Here is a 24,602-nt window from a genome sequence, read left to right as displayed (position 1 = left end):
TACTCAATCAGTCCCTCAAGTAAGCCTTTATACTGTAAGTACACGCATGCACAGAGTCATTTCCCCCTTATTTGACTTGGCGCAGAGTTATCTCCTCAAACCTAAACAGAGTGCAGAGCCAAGCTGCAAGCACAGACGCTGCTATCACCTAAACTCACACTTATACACGTATTCACACATATACTACACATGAGTTACACATGATATAGAGCCAAAAATACATCCCAAACCTTGCATCACTTTCCTCTCTGTGTCTCCACTGCTCCATTTTTTTGTTCAAAAGCTGCGATGGGAGGGGCATGCTGCAGATAATGGGCCAATTGTAAGCCATTATAGCTTGTGCCAGCCAATCAGCACAGCCTGGTACTGGACAGTGGCCAATGGCGATATGTTTAACATGGCTGGGGGGAGGGTGTCCTCACTCACACAGGAAATGTGTGGCCCTGATCTACAACAGTGTAGGGGGGTTTTAATGTTGTACTTATGGACTGAATACTGTAATTTCAAATATAGAAACATTAGAAATTCAATGTCCTTCTTAATAAAACATACACCCAATTCAGGATTCCTTTAAAGTAATTAGTGATTGCCTCTACCTGCTAATGTCTCAGATTTTTAATCGATTGGCATCTAGAAAATGTCTTATAGCTCTTTCTGCTTTTCATTTGTACACGTTAATAACGACTGTCGTCAATAAAAGCAGCCCTTGCCATGCAACTCCTCAAACAAATTGGATTCTATTAATTTTATAGGTGGTGATTTGTATTATAAGCATGTTTGGATGTGAATAGTTGGACCTGTGGACAACACTAGAACTTTAATAAAGACTTTCTTTTCTTAATAATCATGTGGAATTTGATAAATTACTTATTAATTTCTAAAAAAATATTGACAAAGTGCCAGAAAATGATTTTTTGAATGTATTTTTTTGTAGCTAAACTGACATCTTCTAATGCCTTATTAAACAATGATTCAAACAATTCATATTTTTGATATTATAGTGTTTAATACCTGATCCTGACATTCTTCCTGTCAGGTATACACATCTGTAATGGCTAAAAAATTACCAAACCTGATCTAGCACATGTGCTGCATAAGATAACAGGAAAATCAAGTTATTTATAAATGTAGTAAGAGAGTGAAACGGCTCACACTCACCTCTGCTTGGTATACATACTCAATTACAGCAGCCCTAAGAAATAGAAGACAAGACACATGATTATTGAAGACTGATTCATTAGTACATTATTTACTAGAGTCTTAATAATTAAAGGAAAATTTGACAGCAAATTTAGATGTGTTCATTTATTGTTAATGGACTGAAATAAGTGTGGTGATAAAGTTGCTATGTTGGCCAGTGTGGGTGAGAAGTCCTTGATGAGGTCAAGAGAAATGGAAATCTGACTTCTATTATTTCCTAGGAATTGACAATAGGCACACTGCTAGTTAATCTGCTCATGAAGAGCATGGCATGTGAATAAGAGCTCCAGAAGAGCTAATAAATGCTGGTGATATTGTTTCATCAGCAAAAGCGTGGAATTGACTGTATGTAAAACAACCTCCTGTATTTCACCTTTAATGATTGAAAACTTTTGCTTTGATAGTTGATTGCATTAGAAGAGCAAGTGAATCTTTTTAACAAAGCACACACATTGAGTCAGTGCTGACACCGTCTCACCAGGTGGCGGTAGTGAGCACCAAGGCCATTCTGACTTGATAGAAAAAAAACACAAACAACCACAAGAAAACCACAAAACCAAGATGGCGGTGCAAGAGACAGCATCTCAACTGTCCATGGCTCTCAAAGTCCAAGAATATCCCACCCTGAAGGTAAACAAAAACTGAAACTGGCATGTATGAATTGTCTAACGATACTCACGTTTCCACAATACACGAATAGTTTGGTTCTATTCGGAAAATGGAGATTATTAGTTCAGTTGATCGCGAGACCAGCAAGCTTGACAGAGAGGCTAACATTAGCTGGGCTAGCTTAGCCAGGTAGCAGTGTCCACTTCAGTACCTGCTGTGTTTGAAAAGCGATAGCAAAGATCAGAAAGATCGACAAATAACAACAGCTGACCGGCTGGTTAGCTGATTGTCTATGCCTCTCTGATTTCTTTTTATTGTGGTGAAGTCTGTCGTAGGCCTCAGGGATGTTAGCTTAAGTTAAAGCTTGTTGTTTTTGACATAGGTTGTGGTATGTCCGTTGACGCTTACTAACAGGGTCAGCTATCGTGGCATTAAGGCAGTTTAACGGTCGCGAGCCATATTGCAACGGTCGTTAGAATGTATGAACCGTTTTAACGACTGCGCTAACGGCTAACCAGGCCATTCAACCGTTTGACAGTTAAAGGATGAGACAATGGTTAGTATAAACATTGCCACTGACAGAGTGCAACAACGTGGTTGATATCGTTTTTCAACTATCAGGCACGGTGACAGAAGAAATATCGTTCAAGCGTGATTGGCCTGCTAGCAAGCTAGTTGTCTGTGGTAAAACCAGGACTAGCCATCTTAAAAGATGAGTAGCCTACCAGATACGTAACGTCGAGCATGCAAATAGGAGCAGGCTGAAAGCTGGTTGATATCACGGGGGGCAGAGCCCATAACGCTACGCTGTCAGACAGACAATCAGCCCTGCGAGTTAGCGCAGTGTCATCACATTGCTGCTGCCTCTCTGCACTTCAAAATGGCCAGCCAGAGAAATCACAGCCCGGTGCCGCACACACGCACTGTTCCTCCATTCCACATAACGTTACTGCGACACCACTGCTAAAAGACGAGCTGAAACAAGTCCGGACTGCTTCCCGTGTTCAGCCGCCTCACACAGCAGGAGAGCGTCGTCGTATAAAGCACGTTTGTGAGTAGCATGTATTGGCAGCTTTTGTGTGGAAACTAACGGCTTGATGTTGTCATAATGATTATAACGTGTCGTTGGCGATGATAAAACGTGTTCCCGTTAAAAAGGCATGGCTGTGGTTTGGGGGTATGTCTGCCTTTGCTTGGATGCTGCAGTAGGGATGGTGGGCACCATTTTAAGACAGGACTAGTGATGGTTATAATTGGCACCAAATGAGAGTCTACAGCTTGGGGAGAGCAGTGTTGATTACATTTGGTGCTATATTGAGTAGAAATATATTGACAGGAATTTTTCCTGACACTGAGGAATCTGCTAATCTGCATTACCAAATAATATGTTGATTTGTTTGTCCTTTAACAGTCAGATCAGTGAAAGCTTACCATTAATATACATAAGGAGCATGGTAACCCTGTTATATATATTTAGTCCTATATTTGCATAAATGGTTAGGCTTTGTCACCATGCTGAAAATACAGTTGGTCAGTGGTTTCTCAGATATTAACCTGAATGATGAAATTGCAGTCAATGATATTATATTAATGCATATTTAAGATATTATGCCTGTATTAAAGGTATAACATAATTATCATCCAGACTTCTTAAAACTATCCTCACAATGCTATGATTTTTCTATATTGTATGATAATTAATGAGTACTCTGTTCTGTTTGTAGTGGGCCTGTATATGTCTCTCACAATGAGCCACCTCCCAACAAATCAAGAAGGACAACCACGCACACAGTATCAGGCTAGCCATCAAAATAGATGTCTGAATCACATTTCAACAATGGAGTGAATCAAGTTGTATAGAAGGGACATAGCATATTCTTGCATATTTAAAATAAAATAATATCTAGATTTCCTTTTTAATGCAGTTTTGTTAAGACAAAAGGTCTACTTAAGAAGCTCAAACAATTTATGTTATGATTGTATTATGCAAATGTTCCAGAAATTCACTTGCAAAGGTTTTAAGAAAAATAATATCTAGGTTGTAACGCCTGTTTTTTCTTTTCTATTGAATGGAATTAAAAAAAAAACAAGGTTAATCACAGTCTGCAACACTTCTTTTCAAAGCCACATACAGCCAGAAATATTCAATATAGCAACTCTAGTAGAGAGTTTAGCATCATCTCTTCCTGTCAACATAATCTCTGTGGTTTTAAGCTCTGTTTGTTTGCACACGCTGTGAATTCTATGCATATTTTATGCATTTATTTGGCTTTCTCCACATCTTTCTGCAATCATCACCAGCTACTATGTGTATCTACTGAAGACTTAATCTCATGACCCCCAATTACTATTTTGTAAAAAAAAAAAGTCTGAATCTGATCTTGATATAGCCCTGAGGAGAAAAAAGGTGAGATATTTATATAAAGCCAGTGCTTTTTCCATGTTGTCTTTCTCATTCAGCGGCTCTGATGTACACATTCCTGAGCAGAATGGGCCCCATGTTACTGTCAACAGGACACTTATACTTACACGTGTATACAAATCTGTTAAGCGTCTGACTTATTGGGTCCCATTCAAATTATAGCCGTATAGAATTTATACTTACAATAATTCCAGCAGAAACAACAGTCACCTTCCTGTATCCTGTTTTGTTTCTTGCTTGCATAATTCCCTTTCAAACTTTTGTGATCTGTGAAATTAACTTGGCTCTATTTAAAAGAAAAATAATAATCTCAATGGATCAAAGCCCTCCTCTTGTTTTTTTATTATGTAATATCCTAGAAAAGAAACCACAGCGGTCAATCTGGCTCAAAAGAATCTGTTAAGCCATCTTGCTTTGTAGTGCAAATGGGAAAGCGCTGTACTGTCATCTTTAGATCTTATATCTACAGATCTTATAGTTTCTTTGTGATAAGAAAGGTGTTTATGAATTTGCTTTTGTTGCTTTTTTAAGATGACACATTCAATTCAAGGTCTCGAAAGTTTCAGAAACAGTTTTGCTAAATGCATCAAATTGCAAAAAGATCAAATATTAGGACAATATATGAAAACAAGAACAACAAAACCAAACTTCATACTAGTGTCGTGTACCTCACCATGGTCTTTATGAGGTCTCTAAATCTGTTACGGTAATAATTGTAAACATGTTTTTAATACATTTTACAGTCAAATTAAATCTTTTTTTTTTTTTGCAAAATTGATGTGGGAGAAGCTTTGCATTGTAAAGAAACAACTACTTTTTAGATTTACAGCCAGCTGCAATGCCAAAAAAAGCCTGATCAATAGAATATGTCACAGAAAGTACAACTTAAAAGGATCAATAAGATAATGTAGATTCAGCATGGTACAGTATTCTTACAAACATAATTGTGTGAAGTACAACTGAAAAGGATCTGTAGACAGAAGAAGTGTACTAACAGTTCAGAGACTGAATCTCCTATACAAGTCTCAAGTTGCAGTTTTGTCTTCCATAATGCAAATGATGCAGGGCTCCCTTGTATCAAGATGTTCCTTGTCAGCTGACCACACTCAGCATGGCAGAATACAAGGCTTCTTTTGTTTTCTTAAAGATCCTTTATGGCCCAGCTTTCTACCTTTTGCAAAACGCAAACCACAATCGGCTAGAGATGATACTCATTAGTTTTTTCATTTACTTGCCATTTGCCAAGTGTAAATCTGAATGCCCGATACACAGAGGTAAATGTCCTGTTGCATTGTTGTTGCAGGTCCCCTACGAGACTCTGAACAAGCGTTTCAGGGCCGCTCAGAAGAACATCGACCGGGAGACGAGTCACGTAACAATGGTGGTGGCAGAGCTGGAGAAGACGCTGAGCAGCTTCCCAGTGGTCGACTCTGTGGTGTCCCTGCTGGATGGCGTGGTGGAGAAACTCAGCGCCCTGAAGAGGAAGGTGAGGGATGCAGATGAACACTTACACACACTCATCTTAGAGTCGTTTCATCCTCATCAACTTTCAACAAGTGTGGATTTTGATTTGTTGTGCAGTAAACACCAAGATATTTGGTTACACTCAGAACAAAATCTGCTCTCTTAATTTTTGGCGAGTGTACTTCTGTACCAAATGGTCAAGGACATGCCAATTTGGAAAGTTTAAAACTTTCTGAGGTCCATCTGCATAACAAAGCAGAAGAACTGGAAAATTCCAGTTCAGCGTTGTTGGTTGGTCATCAGCGAGACTTTTACATCATATGCTTTTAAATCTCTTCCTCACAATTCTTCTTCGGGCTGCACAATATTGGAAAAAGATTTTGTTCTGCGATATTTATTGCGGTTTTCGGTTCATCACCAACAAGTTCTGTTAAGAATGTTGATTGCTTGATTGGTACTTTTGAGGTAGGAAGTACTGCTTAATCATGTTCTTTCGACTGTGACTCTTTCAGTTATTTTGTGTTGTATTAAAATAGTTTTTACAACAGCAGTGTGATTACAAGCATAATGGAAGCAACAGTTAGTATTCTGTAAATACACTACACCGCTATAAATACTTTACTTTTTTGTTTTTCAAACGGCCATTTAAAGCGAAGGCAATCTCTGTCCAAACGAATGTTTTGGTACAACTTCAGACCTAATCTCTATCCTTACTATTATGGGATATATATTACGCATATCACATACATTTATGTGCAGTGGGCATGTGCCTGCAAGTGTTAAAAAGCACACACAAAACTGGAGGAAAGGATCATACAGGGATGGTGACTGCTTGGACAATTTTAAGGAGTCCTCCTCATCATAAACCTTGAATTCATTGTGTTAAAGGCACAGACTTACCGTAAACTACCCATGTTGACGTGCTAATCTCCTACCCCTTTTGGGCATGACGCTATGCTCTGTCGGTAACTTCTGCGACTCCTTGTCATCTCAGCTACAAATTCCGCCCATCTCTTTCCAAGCAGCCCTCTAACATCGTTCCAAATTGGTCTGCGCCGAGTTTGATACACAGACTGAATTGTAATAGGTACAATAAAGACCTAACCACTGTAACATCTTCACTGTTTACTAACCCTGTTTTGGGCGTGTTTGTGACATCAGATGGTGACGCAGCACAGAAGTGACCGACAGGAGCATACTCCACTGGCAATGGGAACAGAGACAATCAGCATCTATAAGCAGGTCTTCCTGGGGCTAAAAAACCCACGACAACGTGCTAAATTTAGATGGGGAAGGGGTATTATTTTCAAGAGGTGTGTGAGCTTTTTGTATCCCAAATGTGGCCAAGCTCCGGTTGTGAAATGTGTGTGTTGTCCAAAAATCTGAAAGCCAGAGTTTAATCTAAGGCCTAAAAAAGGAGAATTAACCAAGAAGGGTCATGTTTTACAAAAACAAATCTAATCTGACATACGTTTAATGTGAAATGACAGTGCACATAGGACTGCAATCATGTACTGTACGGTTTAAGACTCTTCGTCTGTGTTTTTATACTGCTATGCTACTTTAGAAAACATTTCCTAATATAAATGTAACATTCAGCAATGGGAAACGTTTGAATTGTGTGTTTATCTCTAGCCTTGATGTCAACGACATCTAACGTACCTCCATTACACAGTTTATCACACAGGAAGCAGCTGTCTGTGGTTTGTGGTCTGGTTTCAGTGTGGGGGCAGCCAGGCACAGATAATCATTTCGGTTTGAAGTAATCATACGGTTCATAAAAAAGTAATGTGTTTCTTCCTAGTTCAAAACAAGTTTTATCGTACAGTATATTATAAATGTAATCAGATTCTGTTTGGCTGATATCCTGTAGAAAAAATCCTGATCATCCATGCATCATAACTTGAGCTCCTTCTTTTAGGAAATCCATCAATGCTAAGATTTTGGATTCAATGAGATTACAACAAGTGTCTGTATTGAATGCCTTCTCAGTTGAACTTGTATGTCTGTATACACATTCCATACTCAGCCTTTTGTATTGTTCCTGTGCGTTTCTGTCCTTCAGGCTGCCGAGTCCATCCAGGCAGAAGATGAGAGTGCCAAACTATGTAAGCGTCGCATCGAGCACTTGAAGGAGCACAGCAGCGACCAGCCGGCCTCAGTCAACCTGTGGAAGAAGAAGCGGATGGACCGCATGATGGTGGAGCATCTGCTGCGCTGCGGATACTACAACACAGCCGTTAAACTGGCCAGACAGAGCGGTATAGAGGTAATTGTCTGTGTGTGTGTAAAGTCAGTTATTGTCTTATTCAAAAGATTAGAACAAGGTTGTGTTCATAAAGTGTGCATTTATGATTAGGACAAAACCAAAACACCACAACACCACAACACCACAACAAGACCCTCTTTAACACACACACACCGTCAGTTTACCATGAACACATTTAGTGTATTGATGTGACTTTAGTGTGTTGATACATCCACTGTCCTATATTTTCAGGATCTGGTGAACATTGAGATGTTCCTCACAGCTAAGGAGGTGGAGGAGTCTCTAGAGAGGCAGGAGACGGCCACTTGCCTAGCCTGGTGCCATGACAATAAATCCCGTCTTCGCAAGATGAAGGTAATTCATCTAAAAGAGTAAACTCTTAGCCGCTTAAACCAAAATGTTTTAAAGGTGTGACAAATCTTGGTGGATAGATGCTTTCTGGTTGTGTGCCCTTCCTTAACAAGAATCAGCAAAGTAACCCTGTTAATGCTGCCCTGCTAGCTGTGGCAGCAGGGTAAAGCGTTTAAAAGATAAACGGTATGTATGTGTGTGTATAAGATCATCCTATTAAACATGTAAGTAGTTAACAGAGCTCAGACCTCCACCAAAGCAAAATAATCTTCCAGTTAGCTCTAACTTTTAGAGTCACCCTTATACTGATAACAAGATGTTCATATGGGCAGCCTGTGTCCTACAAAAGCTTATGCTCAGGTAAATGTCTTTGTTTTTCATTTCATTCGTCCTAAAAGTGTTTTTGAAATTTTGTTTTGCTACAACTTGGTGCCAAATAAAGGTTCATCTAGCTCATAGTCATATTTCTTTTTTAAGCTCTTCCAGCCAGAGTGGTAGGATACGTGTGTTTTTTTTCTGTCCCAAAAATCCATTTTGATGATAAAATATTTAAAGGCAGCTCGAGATTCTCGCAGCACTGCAGGGGCTGTTTAGAGGGGATCAGTATCCTGCCAGCTCTAAAGGTTCATTAAAAGGGCAACATAGAAACGTTGAAGTTTTTGCAGAACGTAAGTCGCTTACTGGAACCGTATCTGTTTCTTTTGCAGAGTTGTCTTGAGTTCAGTCTGAGAATCCAGGAGTTCATTGAGCTCATCAGACAAAACAAACGCATGGATGCAGTCAGGTACCTGACATAAAACCTCAACACACAGACACACCTGAAATATCACTAAGAAAAACCAATCTGTTCTTTATTTCAACTATCACTATATCTTCAACTATTGTATGTGTCTCTGTTTGTGTCAGACACGCGAGGAAGCACTTCAGCCAGGCAGAAGGTGGGCAGTTGGATGAGGTTCGGCAGGTGATGGGCATGCTGGCCTTCCCATCAGACACACATATCTCCCCGTACAAGGTAAGACCTAATGTTATTTACAAGTGTTGTTACATGCATGTATGAAATTTAATTTGGTCAGGGCTGTTTCACACACATAAAACCAAGCAATATTATGGTACACTAATTTGGCTTTCTACCATCTTGGATGTAATCCACACAAAACTTCTCAAATAGGAACGCCATTATTATCAATGACAGAGCGGATAGATCACCCAACTTGCATGTCAACTTATCGTGTCATTTTGTCGTCATTGGTCATGTTGATGAACAAAAAGTGTAGACCATGGGTAAACCATGAACACAACAGGTACTTGTTCATTGGTATCAATGTTTTTTTTTGTGTGTGTGATTAAAATACACAGCTGAAATAAATCGTGCAACATTCTCTACAAGCAGAGAAGGTGCTATAGCAACAGACAGACCACTAGAGGGCGCCTGTTGTCTATTATTAGATACCTCAACTCCCTCCACTTTAAACTTGTCCTTTGGTAGCTGCTTTCAGTATCAGTGTTGATATTTTTAAACTTCACCTCCACTTAAAAGTCCTCTGAGACAGTGAGTTGGACGATGACACAACAAGAATGCTAAAAGCCATTTCCCTATACAAAGAAGATGAACTGAGCATGACTAGTGTAACAGAAGCACAACTGAGAGTGTTTGTCCTCTGATAAGAAGTTTGTAGGGCTGCACTTTTATAGCTTCACTGGTATCACAATTTGTTTCTCAATGTGGAAATCATAGTCTGTTAACAATCAATCATTCAAAGTTGCTCTTAATTTAATTTCAAGTGACATCAGTGTGTTAACAAAAAAGTCCTATATTACTAAAATTAGGCTCACGATAAATGTTTCCGCCATAGCCAACAGGTGAATCAGGGATGTAACTGTAACTTTATTTATATGTATTTACATAATGCTTGTATTATGTGTCTGTAGTGGAAACACACAGCTGTGTTTGAGAAGCAGACAGTTTCACAGTTTGCTCAAAAGAAACAAACAAACACAAAGCTTTGGCATCCTTACTGATCATGTTTAACTAGAGTGTGGGATGTCTGGTGATGTCTGTCTAGTGTGAGAGAGAGCTGTAGTGTGTTGAAGTTTACAACTCCCCATTGAAAACCGTGTACTCGTGTTTGGGGACTTGTTGTGTAGTGATGCGAGTAGCATTTTGGAGGAGAGTTGTATGACCCTGATTTCCAGCTCGCCAGTTGTTTCAAAATGAGAAATTACATGGTCTGAAGTCATCTTTAATGGCTGTTAGATAAAACTCTCACCTCGGTCTTAATCTTTCTTTTCCATCAGGATCTTTTGGATCCAGCCCGCTGGAAGATGCTGATCCAGCAGTTCCGATACGACAACTACAGACTGCACCAGCTGGGAAACAACTCTGTCTTCACTATCACTCTACAGGCTGGACTGTCTGCCATTAAGACACCGTATCCTACCTTACTTATGTTTTTCTGCCCTTTGGATTTCATCTCCTCATCTAGACTAAGGAACCAATAGAGGCACTTTTTTAAAACTAATTCTAAAGATAAAAGGAGTGTTCCTGTGTCTCTGTGTACGTTGCCACTGTTGTTCCCAATTCACTGCATGCAAAGGGCAGTACACTGTCCGCTCAAGACAGGATTATTATGCCTCTGTTATGTTCCATCTTCTATGTAAAACGCAGGTAGTCTTAATGGTGGGGCGAAGTCGTTCCGCCTCTGAGCCAGCATCGGAGGAAACAGAGGCGAAACGGTGTCTGTGTAAACAGCAGAGCCGGCGGGGCAGAACAGCGCCGTGTGTGTATTTGAAGCAGGCGCTGTTTGTTTACACCTGACACACGTTTAGCTTCCGCAACGCCAGAAGCTGTGTAGAAACACGCACTGGGGCAGCTTCACGCCGCCGTTGCTTGGTCCAATGTAAAATGGCAACGGCTGCATGACGGCAGAACTTCGTTACGGCGCTGAGGCGGAAACACAGTGTAAAAAGGGCTTTAGATGTGACACAAACATGCTTTAGCACCTTGTTAAATTACCAAAGCTTGCCATTTTTTAAAAATCTGGTTATCGAGAGGATAAACAAATTGCTGTCGCTTTAGTAGCTGGTCTGTTCAAAAATGACTGGCTTAAATAAGTGACGTTTGTCGCTAACAAATTAATGGTCTAAAGTGGTTTAACTCTACTCTTGAGTGTCGGAGTAGCTTGCTTTCAACCTAGGTCAACATAATGAGGAACTATTCACAACTTTCACAAATGGAAACCTAACTGGAAGTGGAAGTAAGGCATCGGTTTCGGTCTATCAAACAGCCTTTTGCTTACAAGTAACTTTCTCTCCTCTTTCTTCTCTTTATGTCTTCTGTCTAACGGAAATTCTGTCTGATAAACTTATTTCACAGAGACATATAATTTGTTCCTTAACCTTCATGCCCGTTCCAGTCAGTGCTACAAGGAGGACGGTACCTCTAAGAACCCAGACTGCCCAGTCTGCAGTAAATCTCTCAACAAGTTGGCCCAACCACTACCCATGGCCCATTGCGCCAACTCCAGACTAGTCTGTAAGATCTCTGGGGAGGTCATGAATGAAAACAACCCTCCAATGATGCTTCCTAATGGATATGTCTACGGATACAATGTGAGTGCTTTACAAGATGAATTGCAGCCAAGAGTACAGGGAGCTGAAACTATTCCTATCTTCAGCAGAGAAGACGTCACTGAAACTGTAATGTGTGTTTTTCTGTCCCTTTCAGTCCCTTCTGTCCATCCGCCAAGATGACAAAGTGGTGTGTCCCAGAACCAAAGAAGTCTTCAACTTCTCTCAGGCTGAGAAGGTCTACATCATGTGATCACTCAGATAACCCGTCTGAGCATTAACATGATTGAGTATGGCCTGTCGTTCATCTGGCCGATGAAGAGAGCCACCTGTGGAGCTGTGATCCAGTGCCCTTCCCCCCCCACAGACACACCCAACATTTCCAACAACCCCCTTCCCCCAATAGATGATCGGCTACGGTTCTGCCATTCTCTCCCCCTCCCATTTTATCACACAGAAACTGGACTACTCTCCTTTCAGACTGTTTTAGATGTGGCTAGATAACAAGAAGTGGTTTGATCTGATCCATTCAAGCACATGGACTATCAACATTTTCATTATCTTACAGGCCCTCCCTCCAGAAGGACTGAGGGGCTGAAAAAAACCTAGGTAGAGATTTGATTTTACTACAACAAATAAAAACTTGTTGGGGTTACTTTGACTTTTTCCTTTCACTAGTGATGTTTTTTATTTTATTTAAATAACGTGGCAAGACTGTGTTAACCTGTTTTATTAACCAGATTAACACATTAGATTTGGTCCTTTTTCCAAACAAACATGGCTGGCTTCCTGGTCCTATGGTAGCATCTCATTCTGTGATGCATGCTGTTAACATCCTTTGTCTTCTGGCCATGTTTTTTGGAGGGTTGTTTCGGGGGGATGTGTTAAAAGAGTCCTTTTAACTGCCTACCTTTTTTGCATTTCACCCCTTTTTGGCTGTGAAACCAGAGCCTAATTTCGGCCACCTAAGGCTTCTTTTCAAGTGTAAATATTAGAATTAGGAATTGATCATCCTTATGTTTAAATTCAGGGGTTTTGGAGACGAGTAGCGACAATGAAGATTAACCTTCTACAAAGATTGCTGTGTGATCTTTTCTGGGGTGTTGAAAACCTGATTTAGTCCACAGTAAACAGTTTTTACAGTATAACGTGTCATTTTTGAGTAAAGCTGTTAGATTAAAAAACTTGGTAACAATAATATGGTGTATTAACTACCATAAAGAAATTAAGGGCAATACTCAAACAAGACTACCATCTCTGGTGTTTTTTTACGATTATTAAACAAAATGTCTTCCTTTTTTGTGTGTGAGGTTTGCCATTTTAAGTTCTGTTTCTATTCTGCAAAGAGAGGACATATCAGTTAACTCAATCCAACACCTACGGGCTTCAGTTAATGGATGTTGCTCAAAAACTTTAAATAACATAACTCTTTCTCCAACAATTAACAACATAATGAAGGATTGTGCTGATATTCTTCTCAGTCCTATATTCTGCCTCATGCAACATCAAACAGTCCACAAGGTTCGCATAGCAGGAAAGGGCCTGCTTCAACATTACATTATTTCCACTCACATCATTACTGCCTTTATTTAAAAAACACAGTAAAAGGCGGGATCAGTACCTGGACGAGGACGAACAATCCTGCCTTTTCTCACAGACTTTGGTCATCTGAAAACACTACTTAATCTTTATGACTAAAAAAACCTACTGTAGATAATGAATGGACTTAGAATGTGGAAAAAACAGGATGTACACAAATCCAGATAGCTGACCTCAGTAAAAACGAACGCACAACTGCTAAATAGTGAACATTTCACCCCGACACAATTAATCATTTGTTCCATTTTTTGTTTATTGACAAACCAAAAGTTGCCTCATTTGTGTCCATCAATGAGTTGGAACTGTATCTGTAAAGACACAGACTGTCCTGTGTGTTTGTGTTGGTAGAATAGATAAAGGGAATGTTTCATGAGCGAAATGTCTCATAAAGATTTCAGTGAACTTTGATTTCAGTGTTTCTTTGTTTGTTATGTCTGCTTCACTCTCTGGGCTCCTAAATCAACATTACCATAAGTTGCGGGAGGTGCGACAAGGTTAACGAGGCACTGCGGCTCTGTTGACATGGAAATACAAACCAAGTGTTGTGTCTTTCACCTGAAACTACACCTCCATAGTCTGAGGAGGGCTGCATTCTGTGTGGGCGTTTCTTGGTCTAGCAGTGAAAAGCATGCTTATATATGGTAATATACTGGAGTGCAATTCCCTTATCCCTCGTGGAAATGCATGAAAAAAAGACATGATTTATCCATGAAGACTGTAGAAAAATATGAAAATAGAATAAAAAAACAACAACAAAGCAAATATTATACGATTGGGCAATAAAATTTATGTTCTGATTTTCAGATTGGTTTCAAAATGCAAAAATGTTCAAAACATAAACCTTTAGTTGGTGTGATTTCACCAAGGTGCAAATTAAGTTATGTTTCAGAGATAAAAAGCAATCAGCCACCTGAAAGGTTTTGGGTGCAATTTACACTCAATATAACAATCATAATTCGACAGTTTCGTTTTTAGGGAGCTGCCTTCTTTTTCAATGGATACATTTTTCTATATAATCTGAACAAATGCCTATTTAAAGTTTCGTAAGTGCAGAAAACATTTTCAAATTACAGTGATAGAAAACAAAAAAGCAAATATATTGTTTTGGCACTTTATTTTTTGTAACTATTTGTAATTAGAATTGACTTGATTTCAAACACTAAGTGACGTATGGATAATTTTTGTAATGCTGCTTGCCATACACTTTTAGTCTACTTATGTAGTTTTAAACCTCTCAGTCAATACAAGCCTATATGCTTCTTAACTTCTTGCATACTAACCCAAGAGTTGTTCCTTGTTGTCATATATCCAGATACCAACACCCTCACATCATAAGACTCATCTTATAAATAAAGATTGCCACATTTTATGTAATTTTCATTCAAGAATGTGGTATTAGGGTTATGAACCCACTGTGACACCATTCAGTTACCTGGACTAAACCTTTTGTTAACTCGGCTTAATTGTGAGCGTCAAATCAGAAAAAATACAAGATACTGAAATAAGGTCACCGATCCTGCCATTCTAAAATGTATTTTTTACTTTAAATTATTAACGCTACCTTGTGTATTAGTAGCAGATGCATTCAATCGATGCTTTTTGATACCACGTGACGCGACACAAAAACGTATGGAGAAAAGGAACATACAAAGGATAATCTGCAACAGAAAAGCACGTCTAAACACAACAATATATTCAATAAAAAAATGTAATTACTATTTCAAGTAATCACAGTCGTTTAAAAAGTCGTTTTGTACGCTTAAATGCAGAATATCGTTTGACTTTTGTAACACAAAGGAAGGAATCAAGGACCGGAAGAGGTGTTACTGAATGCGAAGCTGGTCTGACGTCACATTGCGACCCTTATAAAGACAACTGCGTTCTACCTCTCCGCCATCTTGAGCCCAGTGCACGGTTGAAGTCGTTGAGTAATTGCCGTCTCACCGTTATTCAAAGATGACTGACCAGCTTTGCAAACTTTTTGTCGGTGGACTCAACGTGGACACTGACGACGATGGCCTGCGAAAACACTTCGAGCAGTTCGGTACGCTCACTGACTGCGTCGTCGTAGTCAACAAGCAGCTGCAGCGATCTCGCTGTTTCGGCTTTGTGACCTACTCCACGCCGGAGGAGGCCGACGCAGCAATGGGGGCTAGGCCGCACACGGTCGACGGCAGCGACGTCGAGGTGAAGCGGGCCGTGGCGAGAGAAGATGCAAACAAACCAGAGGCTCTCGCAAAGGTGAAGAAAATATTCGTCGGTGGTTTGAAAGACGACATCGAAGAGTACCACCTGAATGAGTACTTCTCGCAGTACGGCGAGATCGAGAAGGCCGAAGTCATCTCCGAGAAGGAGACCGGGAAGAAGAGGGGCTTTGGCTTTGTCTACTTCACCGACCACGACGCGGCCGACAAGGCGGTGGTGGTTAAGTTTCACACAGTCAATGGACACAAAGTTGAGGTGAAGAAAGCCCTCACCAAGCAGGAGATGCAGGCAGCCAACAGAAGCGGGATGGCGCCGAGGGGAAGGCCTGGAAGAGGCATGAGGGGTAATCAAAATGGCTACGGCGGCAGAGACTATGGCGGAAACTACAACTACGGAAATGGCGGAGGCTACGGAAACTGCGGCGGCGGTGGCGGCTACGGAGGATACGGCGGGCCTTATGGGGGTGGCTACGGAGACCAGGGCAGCGGCTATGGCGGTGGAAACGGCTACAACGAGTTTGGCAGCGGCTATGGCCAGCATTCTTCTGGTTATGGCCCCATGAAAGGGCCGCCCTTCGGAGGTCAGAGAAGCGCCGCTCCCTACACACGAGGAGGCGGCGGCGGTGGTGGCGGCTACCAGAGGGGGGGTTACGGCGGCGGCGGCTACTAAATGAGACTGCACGATGTAAGATCACACCAGCCCCCATCCCCTGCCATTTGTTACCTCCAGCCAGGATTTGGACGCGAAAACTCAAATTCAGTAACGGGGCGTCTGCCGTGAAACCCAACCCCGGCAGAGACACAGAGACCCCCCCTATTCATAATGAAGACCTCAAAAGCCCAAACAGGTAGGAAGGTCACTTCCCAGAAAGCCTGATAATAACGAGCAGCAGTTGCCGTTCAACTAGGACACGATAAGATGAAGAATAAAACAGTGATTCTTTATTAATATGTAGTTGTCGTTTAGAGTTGAATATTTTTTTTATTTGCGTTCACATCTCGATGTAGGATTGTTTTGCTGACAAGTATCCTAATATTTGCATTTTTAATTAGTTTGTTTTCTGGAGTAAACTTAGTGTGATTTCAATGTATGAGGATGAGAAAGCATGTTTTGTGGATTTCATTAGCTGTCATACTGATAACATAAATTTGTATAATTATTTACTTCAAAGGCGGGAACGTGACACTGCAGGATCCAGTCTCCTTGTTTCCTTCCCCAAACTGTATTCAAACTCTCCTCACGCGTAGTTATAGTTTCAGTCTAAATATTGTTCATTTTTCATTACCTGTAGCAATATCCAATGTATATTGTATACTTTCATGTCTGGAGAACAAAACCTACTGTTAAAACACTTTGGTATGCTTATGTATGTTCATTTTAAATAAAACGTTATACCACTTAGCTTAGTTATTTTACTTATTTAACCAGGCTTCCTCAAGTTCATCCACAGGTTTTATAAGTGACATCTTCTTGATCTTTAGTTACAAGGCATCTTTACCACAGTTTATTCCCTTACTCAGGTGGGTGAAATAAATGGTTGTAGTCTACCCACAGCCAATGCATGTAGGCTTTGTAGGGTTTGACCATGTTTTAAAATTATCATTGCTAATTACTTATTAATAATCTTTATTTTTTACATATTTGAATACATATCTATGTGGACATGAGGGCTCTGTTATTTACCTTTGATTATTCCTACATTTAGGTGTTCTTACTCGTATTCCTGTAGGCTATCCCAGCCAAAATAGCCTTAGAAGTTTGTTTGTAGGCTACATCAGGACCCTGTTGATTACCTGGGGTCGATTGTGATAGGAGTCTGAAATATCTCTTTAGGATATCCACATCCAGCAACCTAGGTATGTAAATCAACCTGTCTTCACTCTGTGTTGGTCAATTATGTATGGTATATCTTAAGAAGATGGTGCACAAGTGTGCCATTATTTAATCTTAAACAACTTAACTGACACTTTAATCATAGCTCAATGCGTCTAATATAGCTAATCTTAAAGTAAAACCAAAAAGGGGGGTTACTGAATTTGGTCTTTAATGTACTTTTAGTGGGTGGAGGGGGACCCAAATTTTGTTCCACCATTAAATGAAAAAATGGAACAATTAAATTGGTGTCTCAACCAGTGAACTTTTCTCTGTCCAATTTCTCACTCTCTTTTTCTCCATCTCCTCCAGGCTGCTTCTGCAACCTGGGCACGAGGACATCACCCCGAAAGTGGCGGGGTGCGTGTCTCCACACAGACTGGGGGGACCGGAGAGTGGTGGTGCCTTCTCCCCCTCAGGTGAAGTCACTTTTCACAAAGGATTCCCCAGTGTGGTCTAAATGCATTTTAAGTGAAAAGGATGGTTTTATTAAGGAGTTGGTTCATTTTAAAGGGAGAACTTTGATAACACAGTGTCCAAGTGCAAACATAAGTTGGCCCTGACTGTTAATCATGCATCTCGTATCAGATTTTATTCCGCTTAAGTGCTAATGAGGACTTGGGAGTTGGTACTTTGGGCACTGTGGGTATCAAAATACAATAAATATTTGATTATATTTGTCTGCGTTTTTAATAATATACACTATTTGTATTGGTCCCATATCTTGGAGTTCTCAAGCGCTTCCATATTATGGTTGTATTTTTCCCATTTATCAATACCTGCCAATAAGATTTCTATTAGAAGCTAAATCACCCCACATTATCTATACAGTAAGAGATTCAACTTCAGTATTCAAATCCAGACTTCTGCATCGTGATACAAAGCACCTGTTCTAAAGGGTAAAGGCTACAAAATGCATTGATTTCTCCAAGGATGATTGTTTCCCTTTTTGTTAAAATACATTTCAACATTTGAAGATAACAGGAGGTATTGCACAATATTATGAGTTACAAAAAAAAGGGTCAAGCATCATGTTGAAAGCAAAGAGACATACGACTGATCCTTTGTAATGCCCCTAAAATTTGTTATGAACAGGCACTGATCGTGTAACGGTCAGAATTTGACCAGTTATTTTTTTTGTTAAATTATTGTTGAAACGTTACGATTCACCACCTATTGGACATTTAACTGAAGCCTTTTTCTCTAACAAATTGCAGATACGGAGCACCATGTTTCTTTTGAGTTCTAAGAATGCAAGTGTCAAGCTTAAGGCAATAATTCATATCTACTGGAAGTTAAGTCAATTTTCATATTGAAGGACTTTGAGCCTGCTGATTATTTTGATCATTATAATACAAACTTGATTTCAAAAAAATAATTCAAAAATAGTCCAATCATAATGGGTGATTTTAACTGATGCTTGACCGAGTGATGGGAGTTTACATTTTACTTATCTTCTCCTCTTTAGGAAGATGGCGGTTCACGTTTTCTGATGATCTCATAGGAAAAGAATTCATCTGTTATGTTGGCCATGTTTTATATGAATCTTCAATAAATTATCTATTTTTATACTCAGAGACTTGGTATGTTACTTTTTTAAATTGTGGTTAATTTTGTTGCATGTTTCTCTGGTAAAAACCTGTCAAAGGGGTCAAATAAGGTGGCGAACTGATATTTTCATGATGAGGTGAGGTTCATGAGGTGGTGTGGCCACAGATCTACAGATTACTGGATAAACTTACATTCAACCAGGTTGGACGCATAAAGGACTTTCGATGGCTTATGAAGTACAAAGACGTGCACAACTTTGGTGCTTCTATAAATGGAATGCTTGGTTGGGCATTGGTAAAGAAACCTTTTTTTGTTTGAGTAATACCAAAGGCTTTATAAATGTACACTTGCGAATTGTGTCATCTGTGTGTTTGGCATTGACAGCCTAAATTACATTGTTTCTGAACCTTCACATATAAAGCACAGGTACTGTGGCAATTTTGAAGGTGCTTTGTGGAGGTTTCATGTAAACAAATTCTTTACAGTCGTTATCAAAACATGTTTCTAAAAAGGGTGTCATTTTTATTATACATTGATGTAAACCAGTTATTCCACCGTCTTCTTTGCCTATGTCAGCACCTTGCTTTTTGTTCTGGTTCAATACAGCCACATGCAGGTCTGTGAAATTATATGGAGAGTATATCATGTCCTTCATGCAGGCGTTTATTTGCTGGCTTGTGCATGCGTAAAACGCACAACACTCTGTATGGGAAGAACTGCACTATATCAGGGAAATCTGCAATTTGCAATTACATGATTCTATATTGCAATGGCACTGTGACCTTCATTAGACAAACCAAAACTGATGCATATAAGCTAGAACTTCCCTTACAGTTCCTGTCTTGCTGCTCTTTGCCATTTTTTGAAACAGTGCTTTGAAACATTGTCTCTCTTGTATCTAATTTAATTTAAAGTACAAGTGCTGTTATTTTCCTCTACCAGGTCTTTGTCAATTACAATGATCCTCCCCCTTCTCTCCATCCACAGTCATTGTGCTAGCTAATTAAGGCAACTAACAAAGTGACACTTAGGGGGGACAATCTGAGGGTGGTTTACAGCTGGCTGGGGCTTCATCTGATTGGCCAAACAGTGTGAATGCATGGCCATCTGTGCCATCTGTTAGGTCAGAGGTTAATGCATGGGACATGTACCTAAAATCTTTCTTTTGATTCAACTTCAGGCAGTCTTTTGCTACAGCTTTATTGTGAATGCTCACATTGGCTTCAAAATAATACTACAACGCTTTTCAGGAACTCTACTGGGTATCTTTTAAGTGTATAGAATGTAAACAGGGATTTAGACATACTAAAGATAGGGAGCTAAGTGAAGCTCTAGTGCCAAATTATAAACAGACAACATGGAAAAATGTATTTAACAACAGCATGGTTTCCCTGAAACTAATACTAGAGCTTTCCTGGTCCCTTGTCTGTGTTAAAACTGTAAGTCAAGGCAAGTGGAAGCTATTAAAATTGGTTTTGGCTCAAAATATGGGCGTGCTGCAACATGCATTAACATCCTGTGGATTCTTTTGAGATAGAAGCACCTTGAACAGCCTTTTGTTTTTTCATCAGGCTGGAGGGAGGGGCTGAGATAAGTTTCAGTTGCTTTGAAAAGACAGAATCAGCTAAACTGAACCCATAGATACTTTGAGTAACTCTGTAGGAAAGGCAACAATTCCATAGGTGGCTCTGCACTTTCTATCAAAACAAATACCACATTTGTCTTATGTGTAAATTGTAGTTAGCTCAGTGTGTTGGAGCTTCATTTATAACTTTTTTGGTTTCAAGACCAGTGTCACCAGTTCTCTGTCTAAAGAAATGAGTAAATACCTAGAGGACATAAAGGTGACATTGAATAACTGAAAATGTTGTTTGCCGTCCTGGAAGAGGGGGCCTTTCTCTGTTGCTCTTCCTGTTTTTTCCACCAGTGTTTTCCCTTGTTAAAGAGGTTTGTGGGGATATTTTTTCCATGTTTGAAAAGGGGTCTTAGGATTGAGAGTGTGGTGTACATATTGTAATGTCCCTTAAGGCAAATTGTTGATATTGGGCTTTATAAATAGGAATACTCTGACTTCTCAAAATCATCTTAAGGCTGATATAATTATGTTAGGAGTAGCCTTCATTAAACAAAAAGAGGATGATGAAGAATCACATTTGGTAAAGAGAATAACAAATATTTCATAAGTATTTTTTATCAGACACGAAAACCATGTGTACGGTTCAGGTGATTTTATACTTTTTCTGTTAGTTCAAGACTTGTGTGACCAGTTCCTCCTCTCTGAAGTCAAAAATAAACAACTAGAGGATTTATGTTTAAAGATGCAGTGCTGTTAAAATTGTTAGTCAGGCAAGACATGCTTTTATTCTAATACGCTTCTATTAAAAAACTTAAATCAGCCAATAACTGAAAAAATCTGCATGAATATCCTTAGGAACGTCTATTTCTTGCATTAATATAAAGTTAACGTTTAAAATCATTTGAAATGTAGTTTAAAAAGCCTCTGTTCTCGCCTCGTATTCTATTCAGAATTCTGATTAGTAAAATGCCGATTTCTGTTGTATTCAAAGAACATAAGGGCATTACAGTGACAAACAGCTGATGGCTGTTATATTTAATTAAGCATTGTCTACACTATGGAGTTGTGTCCAGTTGTAGTACTGTACTACTAATACTATGAACCAATGGATTGAATTGGAATATATCTTTATTATTGTGATTTGTGCTGTACTAAAACAAAACCAACGGCCACAAATGTTCAAATCCACGCTTCCCTTTCTCCTCAGCAATTGAACACAGAAAAGCCGACAGCACATGAAGGCAGCAGCGACGTGATTCGCCCGGGAGCCAATGAGGGTGTTGAGTTTTTCAAGACGACCAATCAACGTCTGATACGTCTTACGAAGGCGATTGTGTCAAACGGCCCGCCCTGACGTCGTTCATTGAAGAAGAAGAGGGACGGTCTCGGCATACCATCCTTAGAAGAAATTCAATCATGTCGGCGAAACTTTGCAAGCTTTTCGTCGGTGGGCTGAACGTGGAGACCACTGAAGATGGCCTCCGCGCGCATTTCGAACAGTTCGGCACGCTCAGCGACTGCGTTGTGGTCCAAAATCAGCAGCTCGGCCGGTCCCGCTGTTTCGGCTTTATCACCTACTCGACACCGGAGGAGGCCGACGCAGCAATGGCGGCTAAGCCACATGTCGTCGATAGCAAAAACGTGGAGCTGAAAATGGCCATTGCACGAGAGGATGCTAACAACCCAGACATCGTCGCTAATGTGAAGAAAATCTTCGTCGGCGGTGTGAAAGACCACATCGAGGCGGAAAACCTGACCGAGTACTTCTGTCAGTTCGGCGCGGTGGAGAAGGCCGAGATCATCTCCGACAAGCAGACCGGTAGGAAGAGAGGCTTCGGCTTTGTCTTCTTCGAGGACACCGACTCCGCAACCAAAGCGGTGCTGACCAAATACCACACCATCAACGGGAACAAGGTGGAGGTGAAGAAAGCTTTGACCAAACAAGAGATGTCCACCGGTGGTGGAAGAGGAGGAGGAAGGGGTCGAGGAAGAGGGATGCAGAACTATGGCGGCGGAAGAGGCGGCGGCTACGGAGGAGGCTACGGCGGTAATTACGGAGGCGGCTACGGCTATGGCGGGGGTTACAACGGTGGTGGTGGAGGTGGAGGAGGATACGGGGGGTATGGGGGATACGACGACTACGACAACCAGATGGGCAGTGGGTACAGTAATGGTGACTTTGGGGATGGCTACGGACAGCAGCACTCCAATTATGGTGCAGTGAAGGGGGGCAGCTACTCCTACAGGAGCGGGGCTCCCTACAACAGAGGCGGCGGAGGGGGCTACGGCAGGGGGGGTGGAGGTGGAGGGTTTAGCGGTGGCTATTAGTTGCCCCCTCAAATTTTGAGATGTTCATGGGGATAATTCTGATTACAACGAACTTGAATTCACACACATTACACACAAGCCCAGGTGGGGGTGAGGGGTCTTTGTTGAGTTCAGTTAAAGGGATCAGAGCCCATCACCCACGCGGAATGAATGAGACTGTCCCCCTGGATCCTGTCCCCCCCCCATCCGGACCCCATCTGTCCTCTTATTCCACACACCATGGACTTTACTACTAAGAATTGTGAATTATTGAATTGTACTTTTGTTATGTTGGGGGAAGACTTGTTTTGAACCATTTGTAAAGCCGTAATCAATGTCAGTCACTGCTTCTCTCAGAGTTTGTTTGTCTTGCAAACCAGCCACATGTGTCTGTTATTTTTTTTGCATCATGAACTCAGGGTTTTTAGTGAAGTTGGTGGCAGTGTCGGGCAGCATGGGACTCGATTGCTTGAGTTTCTTGATCTTAAAAACACACGTGACAAAGTATTTTTTGGAGAAATGTCGCGGCCTGTTTTTGTTAAGTGTAAATTTTTCTTCCCGTCCCATTAACTGGCTTTTGTTTAGATTAAAACAGTTCAATTGAAATCAATGTGTTCAGTTCACCCTATGTTTTATTCTGCTTTTATTAAAGTTTTTAATGTTTCGAAAAATCTATCCAATCTCGCAGTATTGATTTACATGATGTGGGTAAAATTTAAGTAGATAATGAGGACTGTGGTGGATGGGGTTCCTAAAGCTACCACCAGGAGGGAGTATCGCCCGTAAAATCCTACATTTCCAGTTGATCGGCCATTTTATACCGGCAAAGATTTACTGGGTGGAAGAACCTGATTATGAGCACCACTAACAGCTAAACTAGTTTTGTGATCTAGTTTTCAAAGTATATAATGCAAACTTCAATTCCATCCCAATAACTCAACTGAGCATCAAAATCCATTGAAATCCATATATCCCACATGGAGCCATGGTAGAATATAATTTTTATAAAGAAATCCAAATGTGTGATCTTCTAAAGAATATCTAAATCATTAAAATGTAATTTTTGGAAACCTGATCCAATCAGCTTTACTTTTAAAAAGTTTTTCCATAGCATGTGACTCTGATTAAGCCCATATATCCACACAATTGCGGACATCTCTTAAATTAATTCACTTTTCCTTGAATGATTAGTGTGCATTTTAAGGAAACTTGATTCGCCCTTTATACTTTAATCAAATTACTTTTCCCCCGTGGCTTTAACTGCCAAGTATGAGTGTAATGAAGCTCAAATATATATATATAAAGTACCCATCTTTGAAGAGAGACTGATTGTATGAGGACACCTTCAACACTGATGGTTTTTGTGTGGAAGCAGTAGGTGCACTGTTAGAGGATAAAAACAGTGTGAGCTCTCACTCTGACTCTATTTCTGGGTATGAGAATCAGCTATTTTATTTGAATTGCTTTACATAAAACAAAAATGCATTAAAACAAAATACGTTGGGAAAGAGAGAAAAGGCAGCATAAAATTACAAGAATAGTATTTTTATCCAGAACATACAAGATTAGAAAAAGCAAACAGTATAGAAATTGCAGTGCAGGATATG

General features: G+C 40.2%; 3 protein-coding genes across 7 annotated transcripts; all 3 read left to right on the top strand.

Moving 5' to 3' along the window:
* The first annotated feature begins 1,737 nt into the window (after positions 1-1,737).
* Positions 1,738-13,892, top strand: maea (macrophage erythroblast attacher, E3 ubiquitin ligase). 2 transcript variants are annotated; one of them, XM_069670537.1, is made up of 9 exons: positions 1,738-1,830; positions 5,535-5,717; positions 7,761-7,964; positions 8,196-8,318; positions 9,023-9,099; positions 9,222-9,330; positions 10,614-10,747; positions 11,732-11,927; positions 12,043-13,892. In XM_069670537.1, exons 1-9 carry the CDS (start codon positions 1,762-1,764, stop codon positions 12,136-12,138), a joined length of 1,191 nt encoding a protein of 396 aa, XP_069526638.1. In that variant the 5' UTR covers positions 1,738-1,761; the 3' UTR covers positions 12,139-13,892. The 2 variants fall into 2 exon arrangements, with proteins under 2 accessions (XP_069526638.1, XP_069526636.1); XM_069670535.1 differs by lacking the exon at positions 1,738-1,830 and adding an exon at positions 2,787-2,860.
* Positions 13,893-15,362: 1,470 nt separating this feature from the next.
* Positions 15,363-19,138, top strand: LOC138598581 (heterogeneous nuclear ribonucleoprotein A0-like). Of its 4 annotated transcripts, none has more exons than XM_069670387.1 (3): positions 15,363-16,536; positions 17,874-17,980; positions 19,030-19,138. In XM_069670387.1, the coding sequence occupies exon 1, from the start codon at positions 15,441-15,443 to the stop codon at positions 16,356-16,358; it is 918 nt and encodes a 305-aa protein (XP_069526488.1). In that variant the 5' UTR covers positions 15,363-15,440; the 3' UTR covers positions 16,359-16,536; positions 17,874-17,980; positions 19,030-19,138. The 4 variants fall into 4 exon arrangements, with proteins under 4 accessions (XP_069526488.1, XP_069526487.1, XP_069526486.1 ...); XM_069670386.1 differs by having other exon boundaries at positions 18,779-19,138; XM_069670385.1 differs by adding an exon at positions 17,395-17,545 and having other exon boundaries at positions 17,874-19,138.
* Positions 19,139-22,060: 2,922 nt separating this feature from the next.
* On the top strand, positions 22,061-23,666 carry LOC138598584 (heterogeneous nuclear ribonucleoprotein A0-like). The gene has a single exon (XM_069670388.1). It carries the CDS (start codon positions 22,105-22,107, stop codon positions 23,014-23,016), a length of 912 nt encoding a protein of 303 aa, XP_069526489.1. The 5' UTR covers positions 22,061-22,104; the 3' UTR covers positions 23,017-23,666.
* The last annotated feature ends 936 nt before the right edge of the window (positions 23,667-24,602 follow it).

This window comes from Semicossyphus pulcher, unplaced genomic scaffold (genome assembly GCF_022749685.1).
Source record: "Semicossyphus pulcher isolate SPU_LCO1_2020_fin unplaced genomic scaffold, fSemPul1.0.p SCAF_2, whole genome shotgun sequence".
In the NCBI taxonomy this organism is placed as follows: domain Eukaryota; kingdom Metazoa; phylum Chordata; class Actinopteri; order Labriformes; family Labridae; genus Semicossyphus; species Semicossyphus pulcher.
Note: the sequence above shows the minus strand (reverse complement) of the source record. Positions and strands in the feature narration are given on the sequence as shown.